Source organism: Elgaria multicarinata, chromosome 2 (assembly GCF_023053635.1).
Source record: "Elgaria multicarinata webbii isolate HBS135686 ecotype San Diego chromosome 2, rElgMul1.1.pri, whole genome shotgun sequence".
NCBI classification, from domain to species: Eukaryota; Metazoa; Chordata; class Lepidosauria; order Squamata; family Anguidae; genus Elgaria; species Elgaria multicarinata.
This window is the reverse complement of record NC_086172.1, coordinates 122691250-122717142: the sequence shown is the minus strand read 5'-3', so window position 1 is coordinate 122717142 and position 25893 is coordinate 122691250. Positions and strand designations below refer to the sequence as shown.

Below are 25893 nucleotides of genomic sequence, written 5' to 3'. Positions count from 1 at the left end.
ATAGCTGGCTCCTGCTCACCCCACACCACTGGCAGGGCCGGCCTGAGGAGATGAACAAGATGGCACCCCCTTCCCATTCCATGTACAGCAGCTGACTAGACTGGCAGCTAAATCTTTCTTCACTGGCGATGGGCCAACATCCTCCATTGCACCTGAAGGCCGCAGGCTAGTTTAGGGGGCACAGGGCAGGCTGCACAGCCCACTGCTCTTTCCTCCAGCATCGGGCCACCACAGGGTGCTTGAGGCACACTCCTCACTCTGCCTCAGGACAGCACTAGCCCTAGAGGCTCTGTGCTTTAGACAGGCAGAAACGCAGCAGGTGCCGCTGTCCGCATAACTGCATCTCCCAGCAGGAGGAAAGCTGCACCTGTTGAATTTCTGCATATCTTGCCTGCCCACGCGACCGGGAGGGGGGAAGTGGGGCTGAGATGAGATGAGAAAAAACGAGTTCACAGCACCCTAAGAAGGAGCTCCGAGGAACCATCTGCAACGGCGAGTCTCCAGGAGCAGCGTGGCCGGGACTGATCCAGAAAGCAAGCCCGCCGCCCCGCGGTTGAGCCGCCTTTGCTCCTTCTTCCGGCTCCTCCTTCGGCCACTGCTTTTGCGCCGGATTTGGCGTCTGCGCTCCCCTTGCCCAGTCGCCCTCGCCGTCGGCCGCCCCCCTCCCCACCACAGCGGCGGCGCCTCCAAAGCTGTCAGTGCGGGCACGGCGGCGGCGGCGGCAGCAGCAGCAGCAGCCAGAACTCCCAGCAGCGGTAACCTGCAGCTGTCCATCCGGCTCCCTCCCGCCTGACAACGACGGCTTCAGCAGCAGGTAGGTAAGAACACAGCCACCACCACCACACACACACACGCACACGCACCCATGCACGCACGCACCCTACCACCACCAGCAGCAGCTACAGCAAAGCCCCGCGCAGGCTCCATCGCCAGACAGACCGAGGAGGCTTTGGGGGGGGGGGTCGCTGTTCTCGCCCGCCCGCTCCCTCCCCCATCCCCTTTGATACAGTGGTTGCTTCCTGGGATGAGCGGGTGGGGGGTTGCAAAGGCAGAGGGGTTTTCAGAAGCATTGCCCCTCTAAGTGGGGGCGGGAGAGGAACATCCCATTGGGGAAGAGGGTAAGGGGGGTGTCCCTGAGAACTCAGGGGCAGGTGGGATTATTACCAATTTGATGCATGATTTATCTTTATGGAGCTTTGTTCTGATCTAGAATGAGGTCTTGGTGCAGCTTGCGGGTTTAAGCCCCACACAGAATCCTGGCGATGGAGACAGGGAGGCACACACACACACACACACACACACACACACACACGATTAGTCCTCAGTGTTGTTTTGGTCAGCTCCACCCACTCACCTCAAGCCCCTTACAGGTAACTCTTTCTCCAGGTATCATTTCCCCCACTCTTGTCAGCCATATCAAAATGTCAAAAATAAGGGATGATTTAGATGCTTGCTAAAGGAGGTGGGAGTGGGGTGGGTGGGCATCTCTGTATTCTGTGGAAATGTGAATTCCATTGATTTTTATTTTTTTAAAAAAAAAACCATCTTAAAGGTACCCCTTAAATCTGAGATACTTAACAACACAAGATCCCAAGCATAACTCTGCTGCCGACCCACCATTCTAGTACAGAATGGCATCTTCTCTCCAGCCCTGTCTCTTAGAACCCTTATAGTTCTCTGGCCTTTTTATTTGTGGGGCTAGGATTTATAACAAGAGCCACCCTACACATGCCAGATATTTATACCACTCTACACATGGTATAAATATCTGGAGGTGGTGGTAGTGATAATCTCAATGCAAGATGATCTGAAAAGAAATGCAGAGATCCTGAGAGACCCTATTCTGTCTCTGGAGTTGCAACCTGAAAAAGGAGGGGGCATCCAATGGGCTGGTTTTTCTAGCAGGTGTACCTTGTAGGTAAAAACATCAGATGCCACTTACGCATTGCCCCAAAAGAGGAAACGCATTACAAAAAAAAGAGGGCAACAGAAGGCACGGTTCTGCATAAAATGTGCACATGCTATTGTTCACATTTTAAAAAATACTTACTATAATTTAAAAAGAAATAGAGTACATCTCTCCACTGTGAGGGAAAATATGATCTGGGCCACATCTACATCTCATGTCTTGTCGATACAATCCCATCAAGGTGATGCTATATCCCTCTGGCCGATTTATAGCTTGTAGCACACACGGAGACCTCTGTTGTGGTATTTTGGATAATACGAAATAAAAAGCGGAATACGTAATGTGTCCTAACAGCTCTCTGTGGACTTCAATACCGGTAAAAAGCACTAGTGTAGATCTAGCTCAGGTGACCTGAGTCATCTGTCCTGGTGCTTTTGATGGGCAACCCAAAGGCTTCATTCAGCTCACCCTTCTTTATCTTTAAACTGGACATGGACTGGACAGTCCTTCAAAACTAAGGCCTTAGCTAGACCTAAGGTTTATCCCGGGATCGTCCCGGGGTCATCCCTGTTCATGTAAATGACACACAGGATATTCCGGGAGCAGGCAGGGATGACCCTGGGATAAACCTTAGGTCTAGCTAAGGCCTAAGATGTCTTTAAACAGGGGTCTATGCTCTGGCAGCCCTTCAATTAGAGGACTGTCCTCTATAAAGCAAGACAGATGGCCACTATGGAGAAGGTAATGAGCAGGAGTGGAGGATGCTTCTATAGGGATGCTTTAGGGTGGATTCCTGCATTGAGCAGGGGGTTGGACTCGATGGCCTTGTAGGCCCCTTCCAACTCTGCTATTCTATGATTCTATGATTCTAAGGCTAGTGTTTGTTTGCTTGCTTGCTTGCTTGCTTGATTAATTGGGTTACGTTCCTCCCCTACACTCTATGTTTTTGCAAAAGAATTGTGTTCAGATTGAGATGCTGGCCAAATCCAATAGTCCATCGCCACGGTCCTTGCTGTGACCTCTTCCCCAGCTCTCCTTAAAGCTCCTAGGAAAGTGGGTCAACTTCTCCTGAGTAATATATCTATCTGGCACTTTCTTTGTGAGTTTCTGCACTGCCAGCTGCTTAGGAGGCTGCACCCTGGCCTCTGTGTTTATGCACATATTGAATGCACTTTGCTTCAATTATTCATTTTGGTGCTACAGTAATTTCCTGCAGCTTCTCTTCTCCAGGGAGCTAGTGTGTAACAAGATTTTAAGGTATTCCGCTTTTGAGGATATCATCCCATTTAGGCAGATAAGCACCTGTCTTTATTTTTATACTCATATCAGAGAAATATGGACTAGTTAATAACAGAAAAATAAATCTGGGCTAGTGTGAATACAGTACACCGAAGATCTCAATTTCAAAAACTCTGGAGGCTATTGTAAGGCTATTGTGCAACCATACATCAACTCCACCTTTGTCATCGTTTGGGGGGTCTCAGGACTCATTCACAAGTATTAATGGCCTGTTGTGATCACAGAGAATGAATAATAACAAAGAACCTACAAACTTCCAGACCTTTAATACTCTTATATTTGCTGGCATCATGCATTGTAATTTTGGAGATCAGGGCAAATTGAGGAATATTATCGGTGTTCGTAGATGTCAGTTCACTTATTTGTCTGAAATGTTAACCATAAAATCTTAATTGCATAATAGTTCAACCAGTAATCCATTTCTCCACATGTTGCCCAGTGTTCACAAAGCATGCACACATGTGCACGCACACACAATCCTAGCATCCAGAGTTGGAGAATCATCAGACAAGTATTTTATCACACGCTTGTTGCTCCTCACTTACGGATGTTCGCGGGTCCTTTTGACGATGATGTCCGCCTCCCATACGTCTTCCACTTCTTGCCTTCTTTCTGTCGCAAAATAGACCCCTTTAAACGGTGTCACCATTTCCTGCTCTGTGCAGAAAAAGCGGTGCGATAAAAAATGGCCACTGAACACACCACGTGGTCATTGTTTACTTGCTCTTCCTTCCCCTGTGTGAAGAAAGAGAAATTATTGAGGGACAGAAGCAGGGGAAAAGCGATGATAAGGAAATGTGATTCCCCCCCCCCCCGATAACGCTCTTGTTGTCTTGAATCAGTTATGCAATATAGGCAAATAGATGCAAAAACACTTCATTAATACTGGTCTTCATTTCATTTAGAGCAGGGGGTGAGTGATTTGTGGCCCTAGAGATGTTTTGGCCTACAGCTCCTATCAACCCTAGCCAGCATAGCTGATGATGAGAACTGATGGGAGTTGTAGGTCAAAAAACCTGGAAGGCCACAAGTTGCCCAGCCCTCATAAGTTTGTTTCTAATGAAGGGTGAGCGATGAGAAACAAAGTATGAGAGGAAGAAAGGAAGGCCCAGGGCTGGCCTGAGGCAGAGCTGCAAATGCCCACCACACCTCCTTGCTATTCAAGGTGAATAACATCCAAGGCCATTCAAGTTATTTTGGCACCTGAGGCAGAAAAACCCACAAGTGCTTCTTCCCCTCCTTAGCACTAAAAATACAACAGTAATAATTTTGCTGCCCTTTTATGGTAACCCAACTGAGCTTCCTGAGGTGACTGCCTCACTTTGCCTAATGGGTTGAGAGGCTCAGAAGAAGCAGTAGCCCATGGAAGGATGAAGACTGAGTGCTGGTCCAGCACTGAAGCCCCACTGAAGGTTTCTTAGGGCCTTGCTAGAGAATCTGGGTTGGATTTGAGGCAGGGGAAGCTGCAATGGAAGTAATACTCAATACATAGTGCCCATCTTAGTGAAGAGGGGGAATATACAGACTTCCAATGTAGGAGGGAAAGAACTAAGAAAATAAAGGTTAATTACAGTGTCTTCTCAGAAGTAAGTCCCATTGAGTTCAATGGGGCTTATTCCCATTTAAGTGTATATGATTGCAGCCTTAGTGGCTGACATTTCAAACTCACGGGATGGCTTTGGGCCATAAATTGTTGTGATGATGTCACAGGGACCATCTAATCGTTGCAAACACCAGCACAATCACTCCCCTTGCATTTGCAAAGATTGCGAGACCACACCTTCCTCCGTAACTTAATACTGTTCTGTGAGCACTTGGAAATTTGAGCACTTACGATTTTTACTATAACAGAAGTGCAGATTGTAAAAAAATGTGGTCTGATTTGTGCACAACAATCAGATTACTACTGCGTATCCTACAACAACAACAACAACAACAACAACCTGGAAAGGACATGAGACACTGCCCATTCATTTCCCAAACCTTTCTTTGCAGTCTTGTAAGCTGGAATATATATGATATGAAAGCTAAGGTTCTTAGAATACCAAATTTTGCATTTGCACAATGGAATCTGTATGAGGATATATGAAAAATATACATTCTGGTTATGCGTCGAGTAGTGCAGATTAACAGCAAGACTATCCATTAATTCTGATTATATTATTATTATTATTATTATTATTATTATTATTTGTAATCTATCATTACTTTTCAAGGTTCTGAGCAGATGACAGTATTCTAGGCTTCATTGTAGGATTTTGTGACTCAAGTCTCAATTACCTAAAACCAAAATTTGCCATCAAAACCAGACCTTAATGGGATTGAAGGCTATTTGCCTACTTTTAAAATTCAACAAGCTCATGTGTCAGAAATATGGCAGATTTCAAAATGTCGTGTGATATTTCATTTTATGTGTTTTCATTTTACCACTGCTTAGCAAACTAATATCTGATAAGAACGAGTATTGGAATCTTGCTTTCTCATTCCATCCCTATGCTTCTCCTGCACTAGCTTTGAATTCGCTGGAATCCAATCTATCCTCTCCAAGAAGCTAAAAGCTGAAGTCCTCCACACTGCTTTCAAAAAGCCCAGTTTTTTCTAATTTGAACCATAAAATGGCCCAAAGCAACTGACACTTAATAAGTTTCTATATGGTTTGAACTTACCCTCTGTTAGAAATATTCCTTACATAAAACAAATATCTGTTACGTGGGGCATTAGTGTGGCAAGCTGTATTTGGACCTTTATCCTTTGAATAGTGTGTTCCTTAGAAGTGAAGACCAAGTTCTTAGAAGAGGAGGAGGAGGAGGAGGAGGGGAAAAAAGACATGACAGGTGCTCATGTAAGCAACCTACAAATGCCCCTGTCACATTTCAACACACTTACCATGAGTTGGATCATGTGCATGAAGAATTAGCATACCAGTAATGCACCTGTCCAGGCCGCTGATCAGTGGCATGCTACCTCTACTACATGAGGATGGTCCAGCTACCACAATAACTGCATTTATACATGATAGGGTGTTCACAGAATCCCTATATGCACAAGCATTTTACTCACACCCACTCTCACAACTGTTTCTATCTCCCTCACTTTCTACCTTGCCCTAGAAATTTCAGAGATCACCAGATTCCCAGGCAGCAGTCAGAAAGACTGACTGCTCCCTTCCATGAACTAGAAGGAGCAAATTGCTATCTAAAAGCCTGATCATATGGCTCCATGATAGATGTAGCAGCCTGTCCATGGCAAGGAAGAACCAGGAAAACCTCCCCTACAACTCTTGCCATCTCACCTAAAGCCAGAGCACAGTTCTGCCAGCTAAGGTTCCACCTGAAAGGGCCACAAGATATTATACAAGAGATCCAAAGGGGATCCCAGCTTCTTCTCATTCTTGACCTGCTTCATTGTCATTCCTGGCAGCATGGTGGAAGTACCCTTATGCAGCAGCAGGAGACAACCACCACAGCAGAGCCAGTGGCTTCATTGGCAGTACACACAAGTCCTAGTATTTGCACAAGGCCACAAATGGTGGTCTTGCAGTGCTAGTGTTCCAATGGTAGAATCAAGATATATGCAACAGTTGGCTAGTTGGCTTTCTGTAGGGAGGGGCCATAGCTCAGCTTTGTAGAGAACCTGCTTTGCATGCAGAAGGTCCCAGGTCCGAACCCTGAGTTCTCCAGGTAGGGTGAGGAAAGAATCCTGCCTTAAACACTGGAGAGCCACTGCTAGTCAGTGTCAACAATTCTGGGCTAAATGGACCAAGGGTCTGACTCAGAATAAGGCAGCTTCCTATGTTCCTGTGCATTGCCACTGAAGAGTGTTCATGTTGTCCAGTTATTTACACGCAGGCTGCTGGTAATTCCCCACATCCAGTTGTGTGTGTGCTTTCACATGCCAGTTCTGATACCTCAATAGTCCTTCACTGTCTCCACCTGCCCTTTGCATATGTGCATGTTCTAATAAGTAAAGAACAAGAGAGAAAATTCTTGCTGTGTCTGATCAAAGAATTGTAGCTTCTGGTAGGAATAACCCAGCCAGGAGCAGGAGCTGATCACAGAGCTCAGCAGCAGGGTGATTCGTCTAGAGGCTAGAACTGATTGCAAAGGCTAAGGGAGAGGAATGGGGACAGAGGGGTTTGATTTCACAGTCATGGTGTTGCATTTGGTCAAATACTAGAATGCCTGTCTTATCTGTCCTGAGATGAGGTCTCAAGAGAGTCTAGTGATGATGACTGTAAGGGGGGAAATTTGCTTGGACTTAACAGCTATTTTCGAATCCATGCTAAGTATGCTGAAGCCCTGCATAGTGTTCCAAGAGAAAACAATGTGTTGCTTCTTCCATCTGCCCCTCCCCCCACTCATTTACCTAATCCAGTTACAAAGGGTCATAGCTGCTACAAAGGCATCAGAAATACAAAGCAGGTAAAGTGGTATCTTTCCCTAGATCCACATATTCTTACAGTAAGAGAAGTTGGTTCCATAAATTATATAATTTTTCCTATTTCATATCTCTGACTTGAATTTGAGCCAAATGTGATCCAAATGATCACCAGGAAATCAGCAGGGCAAAACCTGCTTAATAATATTTGGAAGATGGTCACTGAGTTCAGTACATGACATATTGGAATTGTACTTGTGAGTCCTGAGTCCAAATTTCTTCTAAGCCATATTCACCGAGTGACCTTGGAAAGTACCTTCTTCAGAGTTGATTGACCATCTTTGATAGAAGAATGATAATAATCTCAGGGTTGTTATTGGAATGAACTGAGTAAGTGTTGTAAAGCTTTCTCAGTTAGAACCACTCTAGAAAATTACAAACAATAAATTATATAAAAGGATGTTGGCCCTATAGTGGGAAAGCAGTTATGGATTGTGTTTATTGACAAAAGGTGTGCGAAGCCGATGACATTAACTGGAGGTTTGGGGCAGGGGGAGGCGAGGGTGGATGCTTGTGTGTTATATACAAGTTGCCAAGGGGAAGTATTGGATCTAGAGAGTATGTGATTAGCTTTTGGTTTGATAGTTTCCTGGAGGGCAGCTGAGGAATGTGTCTGATGTAGAAAATCCAGCTGCAGCTTTGTCAGTATCAGCAAAACATGTAAAAATCATTTAACAGTGCAATCCTATGCATGTTTAGACAAAAAGAAGTCCTCAACTCCCAGCATTCCCCAGTCAGCTATTTTTGCTAAAGTTCTAGGACTTTTTCTGTCTAACAGGCACATAATTGCAGCCTATATGAGGAATTTTTCATTCCCCATACATTTTTACGTTTGGAAACGTAAAATTCCAAAGAATAAGGTTTTCAGCATTAAAAAATAATAATTTTGCAGAGGGATGCAGGGGTAACTCTACCCAGAATAAGCCTGACAATAGTGGCCTGACCTTTGTAACGTCTTTACTTATCAAGTTTGTTCACTTTATTATTTTTTATGGGAAATGAACCCTGAGGATCAAAGCTAGTCTCTTTCATGAATACAAAGCCCCAAAAAAACCATACACTAACCCTTGGGCAACAGAAATCCTCCTGATAATATTATCAATCAAAGGTTATCTGTGTTGTGTGGATTAAAATATTGGCCTACTAGAGCACACGTATATATTTCTGAATAAAAAAGGAGACAAAATTAAACTAGCCACATATGAGGAGAATAAGGAGCTATCTTTGTTGAAAAGGTCTTGCTGTGATCCTTTCAACATCATACCCTGAAGTATGAATACTAAAAGGGGTGTCACTGGGAGAAAAAACATATCAAAAAGAATGAGCTTGGAGAGAATGTTGAATTCAACATCATAGAGTGGACTGAAGTTTAGAAATTATTGTTTATTTACGTACGGTAGCAAAAAAGTGTTAATTGGAAAGAAAAGAAACTGATGTTTAAAGAAACTGGTAAATTGAATGTCTGGTATGGCTTGAGTGCCATTGTTTGGTAGAGCGGTGGGGTACAAATAAAATAAATAAATATGGCTAGCATGATAAAACTAAATAGCTATGTCAGAATAAGAGAAGGCTGCAAGCAAGGTGATAATTGGGGGCGCATCTCTGGAATGCCCTTCCAGGGAGACCCATCTTCATTGTATACGTTTAGGCAGCAAGTTAAAACCTTCCCTTTTAAACACGCAGTTAGGATGCAATCCAGTTACTTCCGCCCTCAATGCTTGTAAGCCCTCGAAGACCAATCCCAGTGCTAAATACCTGTGGTAGTTGATAACTCTTACAGAGAGATTCTCCTACCCTCCCTGTTTTTGCATTAGACACTAGGAGCGTCATCAGACAAGCGTTTTATCACATGCTCGTTAGTGCCCACTTATGTTTTTTCACAGGTCATTTTGACTCCACCATCTGCCTCCCGCTGTCTCCTGCTCCTTCTGGTCTTCTTTCTGCAACAAATAAGACCTGGGTAAATCTGATTTTTTTTTTTTTTTGGAAGTGAAATGTGCCACCATGTCCTGCTGTGTGCAGGAAAAGAAGCATGATATAAAAAAAAAAACCACCCACTGAATGGGCCACATGGTCGTTATTTACTTCCTCTTTCTTCTCCTGTGTGAAGAAAGAGGCATTGTGGGACAGAAGCAGGGGGAAAGTGATGGTAAGGAAATGCAATCACCCCCCACCCCCTGGTCTGACGATGCTCTAGGGAAGCAGTCATTTGGATACAGTTATAGATCAAATGAGAGTAAATACCTTCATGCTTCCAGATGGAGGACACCTAGTACTACCAATCAAAAGGCATTGCGCAGCCACTCCACCTTTTCCTCTGAATTGGATTTTTTTTTTCCTGTGAAAAGCCTCATGTACAAATTAGTTGGATCTGCAACAAAACATTGCAGTGTAGAGTTCTTCCTTTTCAACATGCCAGCCCACTCCGTTCCATGCCCGTCTCCCCACCCTTAGTTTTCCATTTCATTTCTGCAATAGTCAGCATTCTGTGTCCACTGAGCATGTTCAGTCCACATTTGGGTTGTTTGGGAGGAGGCTTTTCCCCACTGAGAGTTTTTTCCCCTTTTTTTTTTTTAAAAAAGTTATTTTTGCAAACCTCAGAGTTCCTCCAAGTCTGCTGATACTTCCCTCTTGTACATGGGTGATACCATGCTCCACCCAACAAGCGTTTTATTGCACACTCATTACTGGGCATTCATGGATTTTTTCACAGGTCCCTCACATGACGTCGTCTCCCTCCCGCGCGCCTTCCGCCCCTTCTGGCCTTCCTTGCACCACAAGAAAAACCGCAGAAAGTCCGAAATATTTTTTAAAATGGAAATTGCTGCTCTCTCCTGCTGTGTGCAGGAGAAGCAGCGTGATTAGAGCGCCTGACTGAACGGGTCTCATGCTCGTTGTTTGCTTCCTGTTTTGAAACAAGAAGTAACTGAGCAACAAAACCAGGAGCAGAGAAGCGACGGTAGGGAGTGTGTTTTCTCACGCGTGTGGAGCTTACCATTTGGTTACATGAGGACTAGCACTTGGAGAATTAATATCACTATTAGTATATACGATTGACCTTGAAAGTAAGATTCATATTACCAAAATCTCTCCAGAAATGAAGCAGCAAATAAAAACTATGCTACCTTTGTGTATAAAGCAACCAGGGAGTAAGGTATTTCAACTGGTACAGTGGTGTTTGAAGCTCATGGGACCCTTAGAAGATGGGGAACACATTGAACTGTATGTATGCCTCTGAATAACCCCAAAGCTCATTACCTGCATGTTAAATACTACTTGGTCTAAAATTTGGATTCTAAATAAAAATGTTGGCATAGATTATCTATATTTTTCAAAAAGGAGTGGTGTCCCACACACTGTTTTGAACAATCCAGGAAAAATCTGTGTCCTGTAACACTTATGGGAAAACTATGACCAGACAGAGTCAAGCCAGGTACATTTACATTATCTCCAGTGCTCAAACATGGCAAATGCCCTCACAATAAAATTGATACCCAAGCTTGGTCACACACTGCCCTTAATTTCAGGAAAGCTGTGTGCAAGCTTATATCTGCTGCATGCCATGTGAAAAGGCCAGCAACAGTTCTATAACCTCCGTGATGGCACAATGAAGTACCCTTGCATAATGAAACTTCACCATGGCAACAGGTAACTGCCAATAATGATGCTGATTTTTCCTGCTGTGCCACTTTAGGGACCAAATTCCAGCACAGTGCAAACTTCCCTCGAAAGCAATTCTGCTCAAGGGATGCTCCCACCAGCTGAAGTAGGGTGGTGATATTGGCCTATTCCTCCTTCCTACTTGCACCCTCCAAAAATCTGCTCTCTCCACTTGCAGCCTCCAAAAATCTGCTCCAGAAGGCCTGGGAATCCCCAGAACATTGTAGGAGGTGATGCTAGAGGCCACAGGGGGACTGAGAACATGCAAAATTCACCTCGCTGCCTTCCATCAGTGGGATCCCTCCACTGGATCAAAACCCTTCCTTGGACCGAAAGAGTCCTTCTGTTCACAAAAGGCAAAGTTTGAATCCAATGCTGGTTGGACCCCTGGATCAATGGTGCTGTATGTTGGGCCATAGAAATTAATTTTAAGGGTGTCATCCTATGCTTGTTTAGACGGGGGGGGGGGGAATTCTACAATTCCTCGAATGCCCCAGAGATTATGACTGGCTGGAAGGATGATGAACATTGTAGGACGTGCATAGGCTGGCACCCTTAGGGCTCAATACTAAGTTAATAGTCGACAGCTCCTGAAGTTGGAGGCTGCAAAGAAACCTAATGCAGGGCGGCTGGAGCGCAGAGGTGATCCTTTCTGCCCTGCTCTGGCTGCCATGCATTTTTGCTAGATGGGCAATTTCAACTGTCTAGCCATGGCACTTTGGCACGGGAGGGAAGGAGACTGGGGGAACATATAAAGCTGCGTAATATAGCTTTCCCAGTCTCCTCCCCTCCCCGCTCCTGGGATTGCCCCCTTTTCCCCATCTCTGTGCTCAGGTTTCTCAGAACAGAGAGGTAGTCGGCGCAGTTCTCTCTGTGCCAGTGACACGGGGGTGGGGGAGGGAAGTGGCTCTGAGGTCAGAGGCCTCCCTTCGATCTCAGAGCCAGTAAACTGAACAATCCTATGTTCCCTTCCCCCAGACACTGTCTAGGGGCCATAGGATTCTTCCCTCAGTTGCCTAAAGTGTTAGATCTGCCAACTGAAATGTGTTGGTTATAGGATATGAACTGAAAAATGTTTGGATCCATGTGAGGATACAAGTAGAGTAAAGACAAAGGAAGCGTTATGGTTGTCTTCAGATAGCTTCTGGTTACGTGCACTGTAAAACCCTGAAGGGCTTTGACAGCAAGAAAACTCTCTGAGTGCAAAGCCAGTATTGTTTTGTTATTTCAAATTCTCATAAGGGAGATGGCACATTTTCTTTGTGGGTATTAGACCTTTCCAATCAGATAAAAGAAAGCTCTGGGAGAAGTTAAAGATCATCAGGAACCAAAAGAAGCTGAAGCGTATTTCTTCCACCAGCCAAACACAGGAAGAAATCTCTAATATGAAAAAGAGAGTCTCTCTGGGACCAAAAAGCTGCAGAACAAGTGCTGGGGAAAAAAATTCTATTGAATGCACAAGACAAACTGAAGTTGAGGAATTAGACTCCAGTACTCAAGATTTCTCACTGAGGATTTGTTCATTCAGCTGTGGCATATTAATATTGAAATCCCATGCGATTGATGCATTGTTATGATGCACAAATTGTATGGAATATTCCTACTCTAATATTCTCTAAGACTTGTAAGCAGAAGATAGGTTGAAAGAAAAGAAGAAAAGACCCAATATAGGATGGTCGTATTAGGCCAGTTCCGCACAGTCAACAGCAGCTGATGAAGTGGACTTCCACCCACAAAAGATTATGCCATAATAAATTGGTTGATCTTCAATGTACCAAAAACCTCTTTGTTGTTTTTGCTGCAACAGACTAATATGGCTACTCCCCTGGAAACAGTAATTGAGAAACACTATAAATTGGCACTCATGTGCCTCTCTGATGGTGACCCCTGATTGGTTGCCAGAAGCTGGGCAGAGGGCAAGGTTGTGTTAATTAACTTCTCAGATGCTGCATTGATTTACCCCAATTTATATCCAAAACTGCTCATTTGTGGAGGGAGCTTTTATCCTTTGCTTTGCTGATGAACAGCTGTGTATCTCCAATTTATATATAAAAAATAGAGATCAGCTGCATTCCCTGACAGTTTGCTGGAATGGCATGAAATGGGTGTGTGTGCTCTCCCTATGAGAGCAGCCCTTCTGAATTTCACCCCATTAGAGCAAACTGTCAGGGAATGCAGCAATTCTCTATTTTTATAAACTAGAGATGCACAGCTGTGCATCAGCAAAGTAAAGGATAAAAGCTCCCTCCACAAATGCGCAGATCCTGCCCTGGATAACTTGGGATTTTTGCATCTTCTCAGAACAGTGGGCATAATGGGGGGAGGGGGGAACTATTACTCCTGTGCCCCCACCCGGAAGTATGTTTTTCCTGGCACTGAAAATCAGGGTTTTAGGAACAACTAGTAATGCCGTATAACACTGATGGAACAGAGGCGATTTCATCATACTTCCGAGAATAAGAACGATGTGCTTTCCTCCCTTGCTCATCGAGATGGAGCCTTGGTCCATAGAAAGCCTGACTCAGAGATTGGGGCCATAGCTAGACCTAAGGTTTATCCCTGGATCATCCAGGGGTCAAACCTGTTCATCTAGGTGACACACAGGGGATCCAGTGCTCAGGCAGGGGTGAACCCTGGATGATCCCAGGATAAACCTTAGGTCTAGCTGTGGCCTGGGTTTCAACCTGTTCTGGAAGAAGTTGTACTTGTCCTGAATGTCCATTGCACAGTATTGGGACCATATTGGAGCTGTTCTGAAAGACCTGCACTGTTTTCAGTTGCTTTCTGAGTGAAATTCAAGATGTTGATTTTAACCTTTAAAGCCCTAAACGGCTTAGGATCTAGCTATCTAAGGGACCACCTCTCTCTCTATGAACCTGCCCGAGTACTAAGATCTACAGGAGAAGCCCTTTCGAGGGGGGGCATTACTTGTAGAGTCCCATTTCTCAAGCATGCATGAAAGGGCTTTCTCCTGTGTTGCCCCCAAGCTACAGAATGCAACTCCCTCAGGAACTACAACATTATTATTATTATTATTATTTATTTATATAGCACCATCAATGTACATGGTGCTGTACAGAGTAAAACAGTAAATAGCAAGACTCTGCCGCATAGGCTTACAATCTAATAACAATCTAAAACAGGCTTACAATCTTACAATCTTACAATCTTACAATCTAAAACAGGCTTTTAGAGAGGGTGCAAAGGTGCGTCTTTTCAATTTGGCCTTTGCAAATGTGCAGCTTAAGTGTCCTAATGTTTTTAATGTTCCTGTTCTTTATGGTCTTAAGGTTTCATTGTTTAAAATGTTGTGCGTTGCCCCTCCAATTCCATTACACAAGTGGTCCCCACTGCTAAGTACAATAGTAATTTAGCACTTCTGGGACAACCCAAAATAAGCAGAAATACTCATTTCTGGAAGGAGGCAGGTCAACAGAGCCCACATAATACAGCTCTGCCAACCTGTTTCCTTCCAGAAATGAGCATCTTTGTTGGTTTTGGGGCTTCCCCTAGGAAGTGCTGAATCTCTTTTGGGTCCCTTTCGCACAACGGAACTGGTGGAACCCAATGCTTGTGGAAGGGAGTCGGGGCAGAAAGGAATCAGCATGGGCCTAAGCACCCCATTGGCTTCTGCCCTGTGTCATTATGTGATGCTACTTATATGCATTCAGTGAATGGAACAGACAGCATACAGTATCTGAGCAAACCAAAGAAAAAGCATTATCATATCCTTGCTAACCACAGGGTGGGCAGGCTGCTCATTGTACAGGCTTTTGATGATTCATATAATTGAGACACTTGCTGCTGTCCTTAGACATTAGGGTGAAAATGATGTGTTACAGTGCAGCCAACTAGAAAGTACCAAGGTTTTCTAAAGCAGCTCACAAGAAGCTGGGATGTCCTTATAACATTCTGTTCAAACACACAGTTTCGGGCTAGCAAATATTTCATCTTATTAGCCATATGTTTGGAGGCCTTGTGCTTGTGGGACATCTGCACTGCCCAGATACAAATTTAGAATGATGGTGTGACTTCTAGTAAGATCTGGCCTACATAATCAGAAAAAGGCTCACCTTTGCAGAGCTGCAGGATTCATTGGGCGCCACCTGCAGTTTTAACACCACGAACACCAGTGCAAGGATAAACTCCTTCATCTTCTGTATTGATTTTGCTAGTTGTCAGAAAAATCTTCTCTACCCAGCTCGAGGCTATTGATGTTTTCTTTTCCCCAAGCTAAGAAAATGGTGAAATGCTTAATTTTAGAAAAGGGGTGAAACTAATGACTTCATATGTAAGCTGTTAATATTTTGACTCTTGGCTTCCAGGTCATTAATTTAAGAGCGATAAGACAAGTCACATGGTGAACATAGAAACACAGGAAGCTGCCTTATTCCGAATCAGGCCCTTGGTCCATCTAGCCCAGTATTGTCGACACTGACTGGCAGTGGCTCCCCAGGGATTCAGGCAAGAATTTTACTGGCCCCACTTGGAGAGGCCGGGGATCCAACCTGGGACCTTCCACATGCAAAGCAGGGGCTCTGCCACTGAGCTACTCTCCAGTTGCTGCAGCCATGTAAGAATAATGATTGTTAACAATTGACAATCGATAAGATAAATTCATTAACAAATCACCTTTACAGAGAACCCACCGTCCCATTTATCTTCTAGTCTCATTAAAATCCTTTCCCACAGTACTTCAGAAATGTGCACTTATGTAAACAACGCTGGCTCTAGCCTTTGGGGTGCCCTTTGCACCCTCGAAGGAGCCCTTTAACCTGGGAGCAATTAAGGCTGTGCAACGTCAAACTTCTCCCTCACTGCCTCTGATCTTGGGAGTTTTGTGCAAAGTGACAGCTAGATCTTTATCATAACGCCCAAATGATGTGGTCCACGAGACTGTGGTCCGCTTGATTATGAAAAGGAAAAAGGAAAAAAAAAAAGCCAGTTCTGCAGCTCAGATTAATGAAATGCATGTGGACAAATTTATTTATCACATTTATACTGCCCCATAGCCAAAGCTCTCTGGGCAGTTTACAAAGGCATTTCATGAGAGCTGTGTGGCTTAAAGTGCATAAGTATTTAGAGAAGATACAGAGGAAAAGTGAACCAATATTCTCAGTTTCTGATGAAATGACTATTGATTGAAAAGAAGATCAACCCATTCTGATGTCTTACCTTTGTGAAAATGGGATTTGAAATTTGAGAAAATTCTAATAATTTTCCGGTTATTTGGAAAGAGCTTATGTTTAAAATGAAGCTGAGAATTGCTGCAAAGCGGCTAAATTTAGCCATTTCCATAGTGACCTGCTCACACAGAAATTAACTCTGAAGCTGTCACAGGGCCGTTGTTGTTGCTTGAGAGACAATGGGATCAGCATTCGCTGGAGAGGACTTTACGCCTGCAAGCCCCTTTGAGTAGCAGCCACCAGCCACCTCTCTGAGAAATGGTGAATCTGTCCCAGAAAATAAGACATGCTTTGGAACAGAGCTGGCTAAATGCTGTCAAGCTCAGTCCCTTCCTGTCATCCCCAGCCTGAGCATGGACAAAGATGCAGCAGCTCCCCTGAGCTCCAGGGCAATCTTGTGGTCATAATATTCCAAAGCACGAAGGACCCGCAGGCTGAGCCTTGAGACAAGTGATTGGGGGGCGTTGTTGCACAGAGGTTTGAAAAGAGGTTTGTGATGTGTAAATTCATCCTGCTTTCACCTCTGCTAAACATGTTTTGCGGTTTGGGTTGTTTCAGAAACACCTCTGGCCGTATATTGGGAGGCGGAACCTTTTTCATACTGCTTTGAACTCTCTTTATCATGCTTGCATTAGATCCAAAGGCCCCAATGCAGAGGAGGCACCTGCTGTCAGAAGCAGAAGAGGCCATTGTCCCTGCAGCTCCCTGTGCCTCCTTCCACCCCATTTTCAGTGGATCCCTGAGTCCTCTAGAACATATTTTCAGGGGTGCTAATGGAAGGAGGACAACATGAGGCGTGCCCACCAACATGCCCAGCCCCCAAAGGGGCATACCCACCAACATGCCCAGCCCCCAAGGGGGCGTGTCCACCCAAACATGGCCTTGGCCATATGTCTGATTTCACAGCACACAATTAAGACAAACATGTTCTACATAACATCTTAATGTTAAAATCACTGGAATAAAGAACAAGTGAAACATTCAATGTATCTGAAACTAACTTTACTCATTCCTACTTTTGTAGCTTTTGCTGTACTTTGAAGCTTTTGCTATACTCTGTGTAATACAGTCTCCCCTTCCCTCAAATGTCTTTTCTGATAGCAAATCCTTCACTGGATGACCATAGTCTCACCTTCCCTAACATTTAACACTGCTTCCCCATCACCTTTCTCATATCCATCCTCACAGATTCAGCATACTGCTACCACTGAACAGATGAAGCAGTTGACAAGTGCAGAAAAATCTAGTACAACAAACAAGGCACCAAGTATTCAGAAAGAGTATAAACTACTATTACCCTGCAAACATTAGCCATGGAACAAAATGGATGAAAGGCTAGCATCTCAGCTTGTTTCAACTTCAAACAGACATAACAATAAAAAACAACAAAGAAAAATACTCCTACCCCATTGACATAGCAATACCGACTGACAAAAATGTTGCAGTAAAGGAAGAGGAAAAGAAAGGAAAATATCATATACATTTTTACAGAAAACCTTCAGAAATTAGGCCTACTAAAATACATGCACAAAGAGAAGACCAGATCAGCATGGGGGGTGGAGGATGCATTCCTGGACTTCCGGGAACACATCCTCCAGCCCCTCTACCCCCTGGGCCAATCTGGGAAGTTAAAGAAGTTAAGTCTGGGAATGCATCATTCTAGGCTCTCCTAGCACTGATCTGGCCTTCTCCTTGGCCAGTGCACTTGGGGGGGGGGGTGGCGGCTGGAGGATGCATTCCCAGAAGTCAGGAAATGCATCCAGGCCCTTTCCCCGGTGAATTGGGGCCCAGTCCTGGTTGCCCCAGAGAACTCCCATTTTTCTGGAGGTCTCCAGGGTTTTCCAGGTTATCTGGTCACCCTAGGAAGGAAGCCATTTTTGCAAATTGCCCCTCTTCCCTGCAGCCCCCTGTGCTAGCTGCCATGCAGCTCTAGTGATGGATCCCCCATCGCTTTGGAGCAGGTTTTCAGAGGCCTATAGGGGAAGCTAGCAAAAATGGCCTCCTTCCCTTCCCATTAGTGGGTTCTCAAAGCTCCTTTTCCATGAACAGAATTATGCTGCAGGGATTGTTGGATCTGGCCTTTTGCCTCCACCCTGAAGCTTATACCTGGTCCTCCTGTCCAGGGTTGGGCAACTTGTAGCCCTCCTGATATTTTGGCCAGCTGCTCCAATCAACCCTGACTAGGTGGGACACAATGGGAATTGTAAGTCAAAACATCTGGAGATGTGCCCCTTGCTCCACGCCAGTGGTACTGCTGAGATGTGTAAGAAATAAGCTTGGTATAGCCTCGTTTCAGACATTTTTTCCTCTTTCAAGTGGACCTGTCATATATTTATTATTTGTTTAGAACATGCTTCCCTAGCCTGGCATCTTCCAAACACAGTTGATTATTCTCATGTTATGTAGGGAGTACCCCCTAGATAAACAACTGTCAAGTTGATTATTATCGCACTGTTGACTATCATGTTGTCCGAATGCAGCCATGATGTGCACTACAGAGGAAAAGAGGTGTTGCCCTGAAGAGCAAACTATCATTGGGATCCAGCTGCCCCTTTTACAAGTGGGGGACACTTCCACTTGCACAAGGAACCCCTTTAGATTTTTGCCACTCCACCTGCTCCTCCAGCAGCCCCCTCCCATAGTGCATCCCACACCATGCTAGAGGGACCCCCAACCTACAAGAGCACTTTTCAGGGAAGAGGCACAAATGGGTGCAGTGATAGTGATGAAGGGAAAAGCCTAGTGGCATGAGTGGCCTTCTCATCACATGTCTCTTGATTTGTCCTATAATTTCTTCATTTAAAATATTTTTTTCATAAAATATGTATCTTTATTGAAGCATTTATGTATATAAAAAAACTAAAATGCAATGCTTTGCAGAAAGAGATTCTATGTACAAACACGCAGCATCAAGTGAGAGCATAATTTTCTGGGTCCGTGAATGCAAATATGTTTATTGTATGGATGGTGCTTTATGGTTCCATAACATGCCAGCACTTGAGAGTTGAGAGGAGTCCTTCATGTCAAGATGGCCATCCTGCTTTGGGGGCAGTGGATGTGCAAATACATCCCATGTGGAGCAGAGCTGGATAAAAGGGATCTAAGACTTGCTTCTATTTCCAACGATATGACTGTTATTTGAGGCAAAAGCTTAATGCATTCAGAGAGCCAATGTGGTATAGCGATTAGAGTGTTGACCTGGGCTCTAGACCCCAATAGAACCTAACCCACACTCAGCCATCAAGTTCTCACTTTGGACCAGTCAGCAAAGTGACGTGTGATTGTTGTGAGGAAAAAAGGGAGAGGAGGAGGATCATATATACCACCTGGACTCCTTGGAAGAAAAGTGAGATATAAATGTAACAAAATAAATAAGTTCAGATTTGTTAAAACAAGATTTGGAATTTGAGGCACAGGCCTGAGAATAAGGACAAGCAGAACTGAAAATCAGGTTTCCATCTTTTTCATTCTGTCAGTGTGTCTCCCCAGAGAAGAGTAGTCCACACTCTTCACTTCCATTCATGCCTCAGAATTTACAAATTCCTCCCCAACCCCCATAACCCCATCATTTCAGTAGCATCTCTTGTATGCAAGCACTCTGCCTTAGAAACTCTTTGGCTCCCACAAAAGAGCCTTCTGAATTATAGACTTGCCATCTGGCAGCGGGCCAGCTCTGAAGTGACAGACAGGGCAGACAGGAGACCCCAGCCATCGAGCACTCAGACTGAGTGATGTTTTAATGAGCACAGGAAAGAAAGGACAGCGAAAGGCGCTTCACGTCTGTGCAGTGACTACCAGCTCTGTTCTCAGACAGAAAGCGCCAATAGATCATGTTTTGGCCTCTTGCCATTAGAATCATAAGTATCAGAGCGGGGTGGGGTAGGGAATGGATTAGGTTCCATCATGTCCATGTTTCTTATGAGCTGTGGTTGATCATTGTAGTCCACATGGAGTCTAGGCCGACTTATTTTTTATCACAATATTTTGATCCCCTCCTGTGATGAAATAATTCATGTTATGGTTATGCTTTCCCTTTTTCTAATCTCATTGAGACACCACTATCTCAGCAGCTCCATGTTCACTTTTTTGCTTCAGCTTTGCCAATGCAGAGTGACCAAATGACGGGAAAAATCTGGATTTATTAAAAATTTTGCTAACAGATCCAGGTGCGGGGGGGGGGGGGGATTTGTGAAATTTGAAAAGAAATAAATCCAGATTTTCTTTCTGCCCTCCAGGGCCTATGAAGTTGACCATGGCAGCTCTCAATTTTTCCTACATCTATAGCCACAAACTACAGTGGGCATAAAGAGGAATGTCCCTCTATGGCTGCTCTAAGTTTCAGCTATAGATATAGTAAAGCAGAGCTGCCATGACCTTAACTTCATAGGCCTGGGGAAACAGGGCTGCCACTGCTTGCCCCTTCATGCACACATGCTCAAACCAGCCCCCCACCTCATCATAAGGGCTTTCTGTAAGGGCAGGGGGTGAGTGAGTGGGTTTGGGGAGGGGGTGGAGGAAGTGGAGGCTGATGCTTTAGTTTTTTAACGCTTTTTTAATGCTTTATGTTGTGTGTATGTTCCGTGTTTTAGGATTTAAAATTTTGTATACTCCTTTTAATCTTAATTTTAGAATTTCTGTACACCGCCCAGAGAGCCCTGGCTATGGGAGCGGTATATAAGTGCAATAAGTGCAAAGTGCAATGCCTGATGCATTTGGAGACAGTGCTGGCCAGACTGACTATGCTTAGCGAAAAGAGGAGGAGGAAGCAATCCAATGAGCAAGGAAAATGGTAGGAATGAGACCTGGGTTGAGGGAGTCGGCTTACTCAGAAGTAAGTCCCACCTGTTCAGTGAAGGCATGATCATTGGGACAAGCGTCCATCTCTCCACACCCGAGCCCTTTGACTGAGGATCTTATGACATTTAATCCTGACCTCCAAAGAGTTCCCAGATTCATTGCCCTCAATGGACAAAACGTCTTAAATCAGCAACATGTACTCCTTTTAATAATAATAATAATAATAATAATAATAATAATAATAATAATAATATAGTACACCACACTTAAGAGACTACATTGCTGTAAGACTGAGCAGAGGATGGATGAGAGAGATCTCATTGGTATGTTTAGGTGGAAGAAAGTAAATACTGTTTAAAAAGAACAATAAGTAAGATATAAAGTACAACGTGGCTGCTGTGGCAACACCAGAAGCTTGGTTACAAAAGCAATATCCATGAGGGCTTTTCTGCAGAGACATATTCAATGGCTGGATCCACGTCTGATCCCAAAAGTCTCCACTGCGCCTACGTCCTGACACTGGTTGTTGCTCAACTTGCACTTCAGATGAAGGCAACTGTGGTACCAGCCCAGGTTTAACTGCACTACACTTTCCCACACAAACCGATGTTAAAACCACCAGGAATGCTAACAGCCAAAGCTGAGCTGAGGAAGAAGTGTGCATTCAGAAATGCCCTTAGACTTAGAACCCAATTCCATGCATGTTTACTCAGCATTATGTCCCATTGCTTACTCCCAAGTAAGTGCATAGAATTGGGGTCCTAGTCTTTTGAGCTGCTACTACCAGTTGTGAATGGCCCAGCTGTGGCAGACTTTTATGGATTGCCACAGAATCTCCTTGGTGTTGGGATTTTAAATAACTACTCTCTTATTTATCACTGTTCTGGTTTGAGTATGCAGAGCTCTAATCCTTAGCCTACTCTCAACTTGGAAGACAGTCTTAAAATACTTCAACTAAACTGACTATTCTTTTATCTTCTAGATATGATGACTCGACTAGAAGCTCAGCTTTTGTTTGGCTTCTTGTGCCACATAGCCTGCTCCCTTGTGTATGGCTTCCCTGCTGATTCTGGAACTGAGTTCCGTTCTGCTTTCTCCGTCGCTAGAACCAGCAGCATGGAAGGAAGCACTGAAATGGTGATCACCTTTGACAAAGTCTACGTGAACATTGGTGGTGACTTTGACCCCAAAGCCGGATTATTTCGATGTCGTATCCCCGGAGCTTATTACTTCTCCTTCACAGTTGGGAAGTACCCCAAGAAAAACTTGTCAGTCATGCTGATGAGAAACAAGAATGAGGTGCAAGCAATTGTATATGATGAACATCACCGTAAAGAGAGGAAGGTGGCCAGCCAGAGTGCCATGTTGCAGTTGGACTATGGTGACACAGTCTGGCTGCGCTTACATGGAGATCCCAAGTATGCCCTCTACAGTAATGTGGGCCCCTATACAACTTTCAATGGATATCTCATCTATCCAGACACATCTAGCTATTTTCAAAACATGGTGGGCTCTCAGGAACTAGAACCTTCAAAGCCTCCCCTTCATGTAATCCAGCAACTTTCCATCAGCCAGAATGAAGTTGCAGAGAGACTCCTGCTTTCCGACCAGCCAAGCAGATCACAGGATCCTCGCTCCGCATTTTCTGCTGCCCGTTCTGAAAGCCTCCTGGGGACAGATGAGAAGCAAACCCAGCATGAACCAATCACATTTGACACGGAGTTTGTGAACATTGGCAAAGATTTCAATTTCTCAAGTGGTATCTTCACATGTCGTGTGCCGGGTGCCTACTATTTCTCCTTCACCATTGGCAAGATGCCTTTCAAGACCATGTCCGTGAAACTGATGAAGAACCACAATGAGGTCCAAGCAATGATCTATGATGATAACCATTCCAAGAGGCGTGAGATGCAGAGTCAAAGCATTATGCTGCCCCTGCAATATGGCGACACCATCTGGCTCTACAGCCACCAGCATGATGGCTATGGTGCCTACAGCAACCATGGCAAGTACATCACCTTCACTGGGTTCCTCATCTATCCTGAGACTAAGCCAAAACTGCCTCCAGATGCTAACAAGTCTCCAGGGTCAAGGCTCTGAGCATAAATAGAGAAAGAGCCTAAGAGAAGTCAAGATGCAGCAGACTCTGGTGCAGGTCCTGGACAGAGGTCACCCTTTACATGACAGTGTTAAGCGCATGCTGTTGTATGTCCAGCACATTCCTCATGCTGCACGCTTGTGTCCTGCCTGCAGAGCCATTGTTGTTTCTCCCGTTCATCCATAGAATGACCTTTGTGGGGTATGTGTGTTTTGTTCATTATTGCTGTTCCATTTAAGCTTAAAGCATGAGGTAGTTTGGGGGAGTAGAAGCAGTGAAATGAGATGTGAATAAAGGAACTGCTACAGAAATGGTAGAACAGCTTATGAAAGGCTGCCCTCTCTACAAGGCACTTGGGAGTTGATAACGTCCTCTGCAAATGCAAACATCCTGAGAGAGGGACAACTGTAATGGAACAATGAACTCAATAAAGCCTGAGACAAAAGGTACTGGGTTTGCTTGTATGTTTGATGTAGTGGTTAAGGATGTCAGAGAAATCTGCAGTGGAATCTAATGAGTTTGGATTTCTATGCATCTGACTCATGGATTCCACAGCAGACCAGTTTTTCAAAGGTCACACAGATTCCATGGTCTTGCAGACCAGGTTGTTGTTATTTACTTTCCAGAATTTTACACAAATTTAGTAATAGAAAAATAAATAAAAGAAAAGAACACCAGCTGATAATGTGCATTTCCCCCCAAAGGCTAAAGCATGAAAATGCACAATTTGAGGGGCTTTGTGCATTTCTGCAAGTGTGAATTTGCGCGAATATGAATTTTCGCAAAGGTGAATTTGTGCAAATTTGGGAAATCGGAAAAATGCAGTTCTTTCAATGAACGGATGATGGAACAAAAGGCAACTGACAATCTGTGAAATGCAGATGGAATGGATTTTACAAAATCCATGCAACCGTAGTAGTGGTATTAGATCAAGAGCATCTGGCTGCCTCACCTCCTAGTTCGTGATAAAGAGTAGTATGTTTGTTTTAGAGCTATCTGTGATTAAACAATGTGCAACTGATTGATCATCTGCATTTTAACCAATTAAAAAGCACGGATTTTATTTAAATAAATTTACATATTGCTAGTATGATATAAATATTGAAGGAAACGTAGATTAATAAACAAAAGCTGTGTACTATTGATTGTGAAATGGAAGTATCTTTAATTTCCCCACATTATCTCCTTTACTAACTCACCCAAGCCAGAGTAATATGAAAAACAAACAAGGGTACTCTTAACTAGCCAAGCAATCAGAATTGGCCCCCACTGATTAATCAACATTTTTAGTGGACTAGGGTGCAATCCTATGCACTTTTAGACAGAAAGAAAGTCCTACAACTCCCAGCATTCCCCAGCCAGCCTAGCTGGGGAATGCTGGGAGTTGTAGGACTTTCTTTCTGTCTAATCATACATAGGATTGCACCTTTAATCAACCAATTAAAGCTTATGGGGGTGTTGTTCACATGATAGTATCTTGGCAATAGCAGTCTTCAGCAGCAAAGTTATGTGCCTCCAAAGCAAACCATTAGTATCCTATGTGGCTGCCTGGAGTAGTACTTTAACAATGGCAGCAATTGAAAGGGACTGGCCTTAACAGGTTCCTCAGCAGTGTATATTCTTCTGCTGCCTGAAAACAGTGGTGTTTAGGTGATAGGACATCTGTATCTTGCACACTTATATTAATTGGCATACTTTATTTTTGCCAACACAATTCTGCATTTCCTTGGATAGAATTGAGAGGTTTCGGCCCAGCCATCTCTTAAAATCCAGTTCTGTGTGAAAACAGTCATGAATAACTGAGTTAAAAAGGCAAGGTACAGATAAGAGTCATTTATTGATTCAGATTATACACATGTTTATATATTCATGTTTTAAAATAACCATCAGAGTTGACAGCAGGTTTCTGGTTGAACATATGCAACACCCTAGCCTCGTTGGTTTATGAGCTACATCAACTATTCCCACACAGACACTTATATAAAAGGCACAAGATTCTTAATGTTCAACACTGAGCTCCCACAAGGGACTGATATCACACACAGCCCACAGCTCACTTCTTATCACACAAAGCATCTTCTGCTCCTATATGCAGCCAAGTGAGCTGGTATGCTCATGTGATAGGTTAAAGCTGTATCCTTCAAATGCATTGGGTAGTAAACATAATAGAGCTAACCTTTGTCTGACGTAGTAGAGTTTTCAGAATGATTGCCTACACTAGAGGCATTCAAGAGGCAGCTGGACAACCATCTGTCAGGTATGCTTTAGGGTGGATTCCTGCATTGAGCAGGGGGTTGGACTCGATGGCCTTATAGGTCCCTTCCAACTCTACTGTTCTATGATTCTATGATATACCTGCAGTCATTTGTATTTCAGAAAAAGAAACACTAAGCTGGAAAGAATCCCAATGGATCATTCAGGCCATAGCTAGACTTAAGGTTTATCCCTGGATCATCCAGGGGTCAAACCAGTTCATCTAGGTGACACACAGGGGAGCCAGTGCTCAG

At 44.1% G+C, this 25893-nt stretch overlaps 1 protein-coding gene across 1 annotated transcript; it reads left to right on the top strand.

Annotated features, from left to right (window-relative positions):
- The first annotated feature begins 736 nt into the window (after nt 1–736).
- Nucleotides 737–23974, top strand: C1QTNF4 (C1q and TNF related 4). Its single transcript, XM_063118839.1, has 2 exons — nt 737–814; nt 22271–23974. Exon 2 carries the CDS (start codon nt 22273–22275, stop codon nt 23386–23388), a length of 1116 nt encoding a protein of 371 aa, XP_062974909.1. The 5' UTR covers nt 737–814; nt 22271–22272; the 3' UTR covers nt 23389–23974.
- Nucleotides 23975–25893: the final 1919 nt, after the last annotated feature.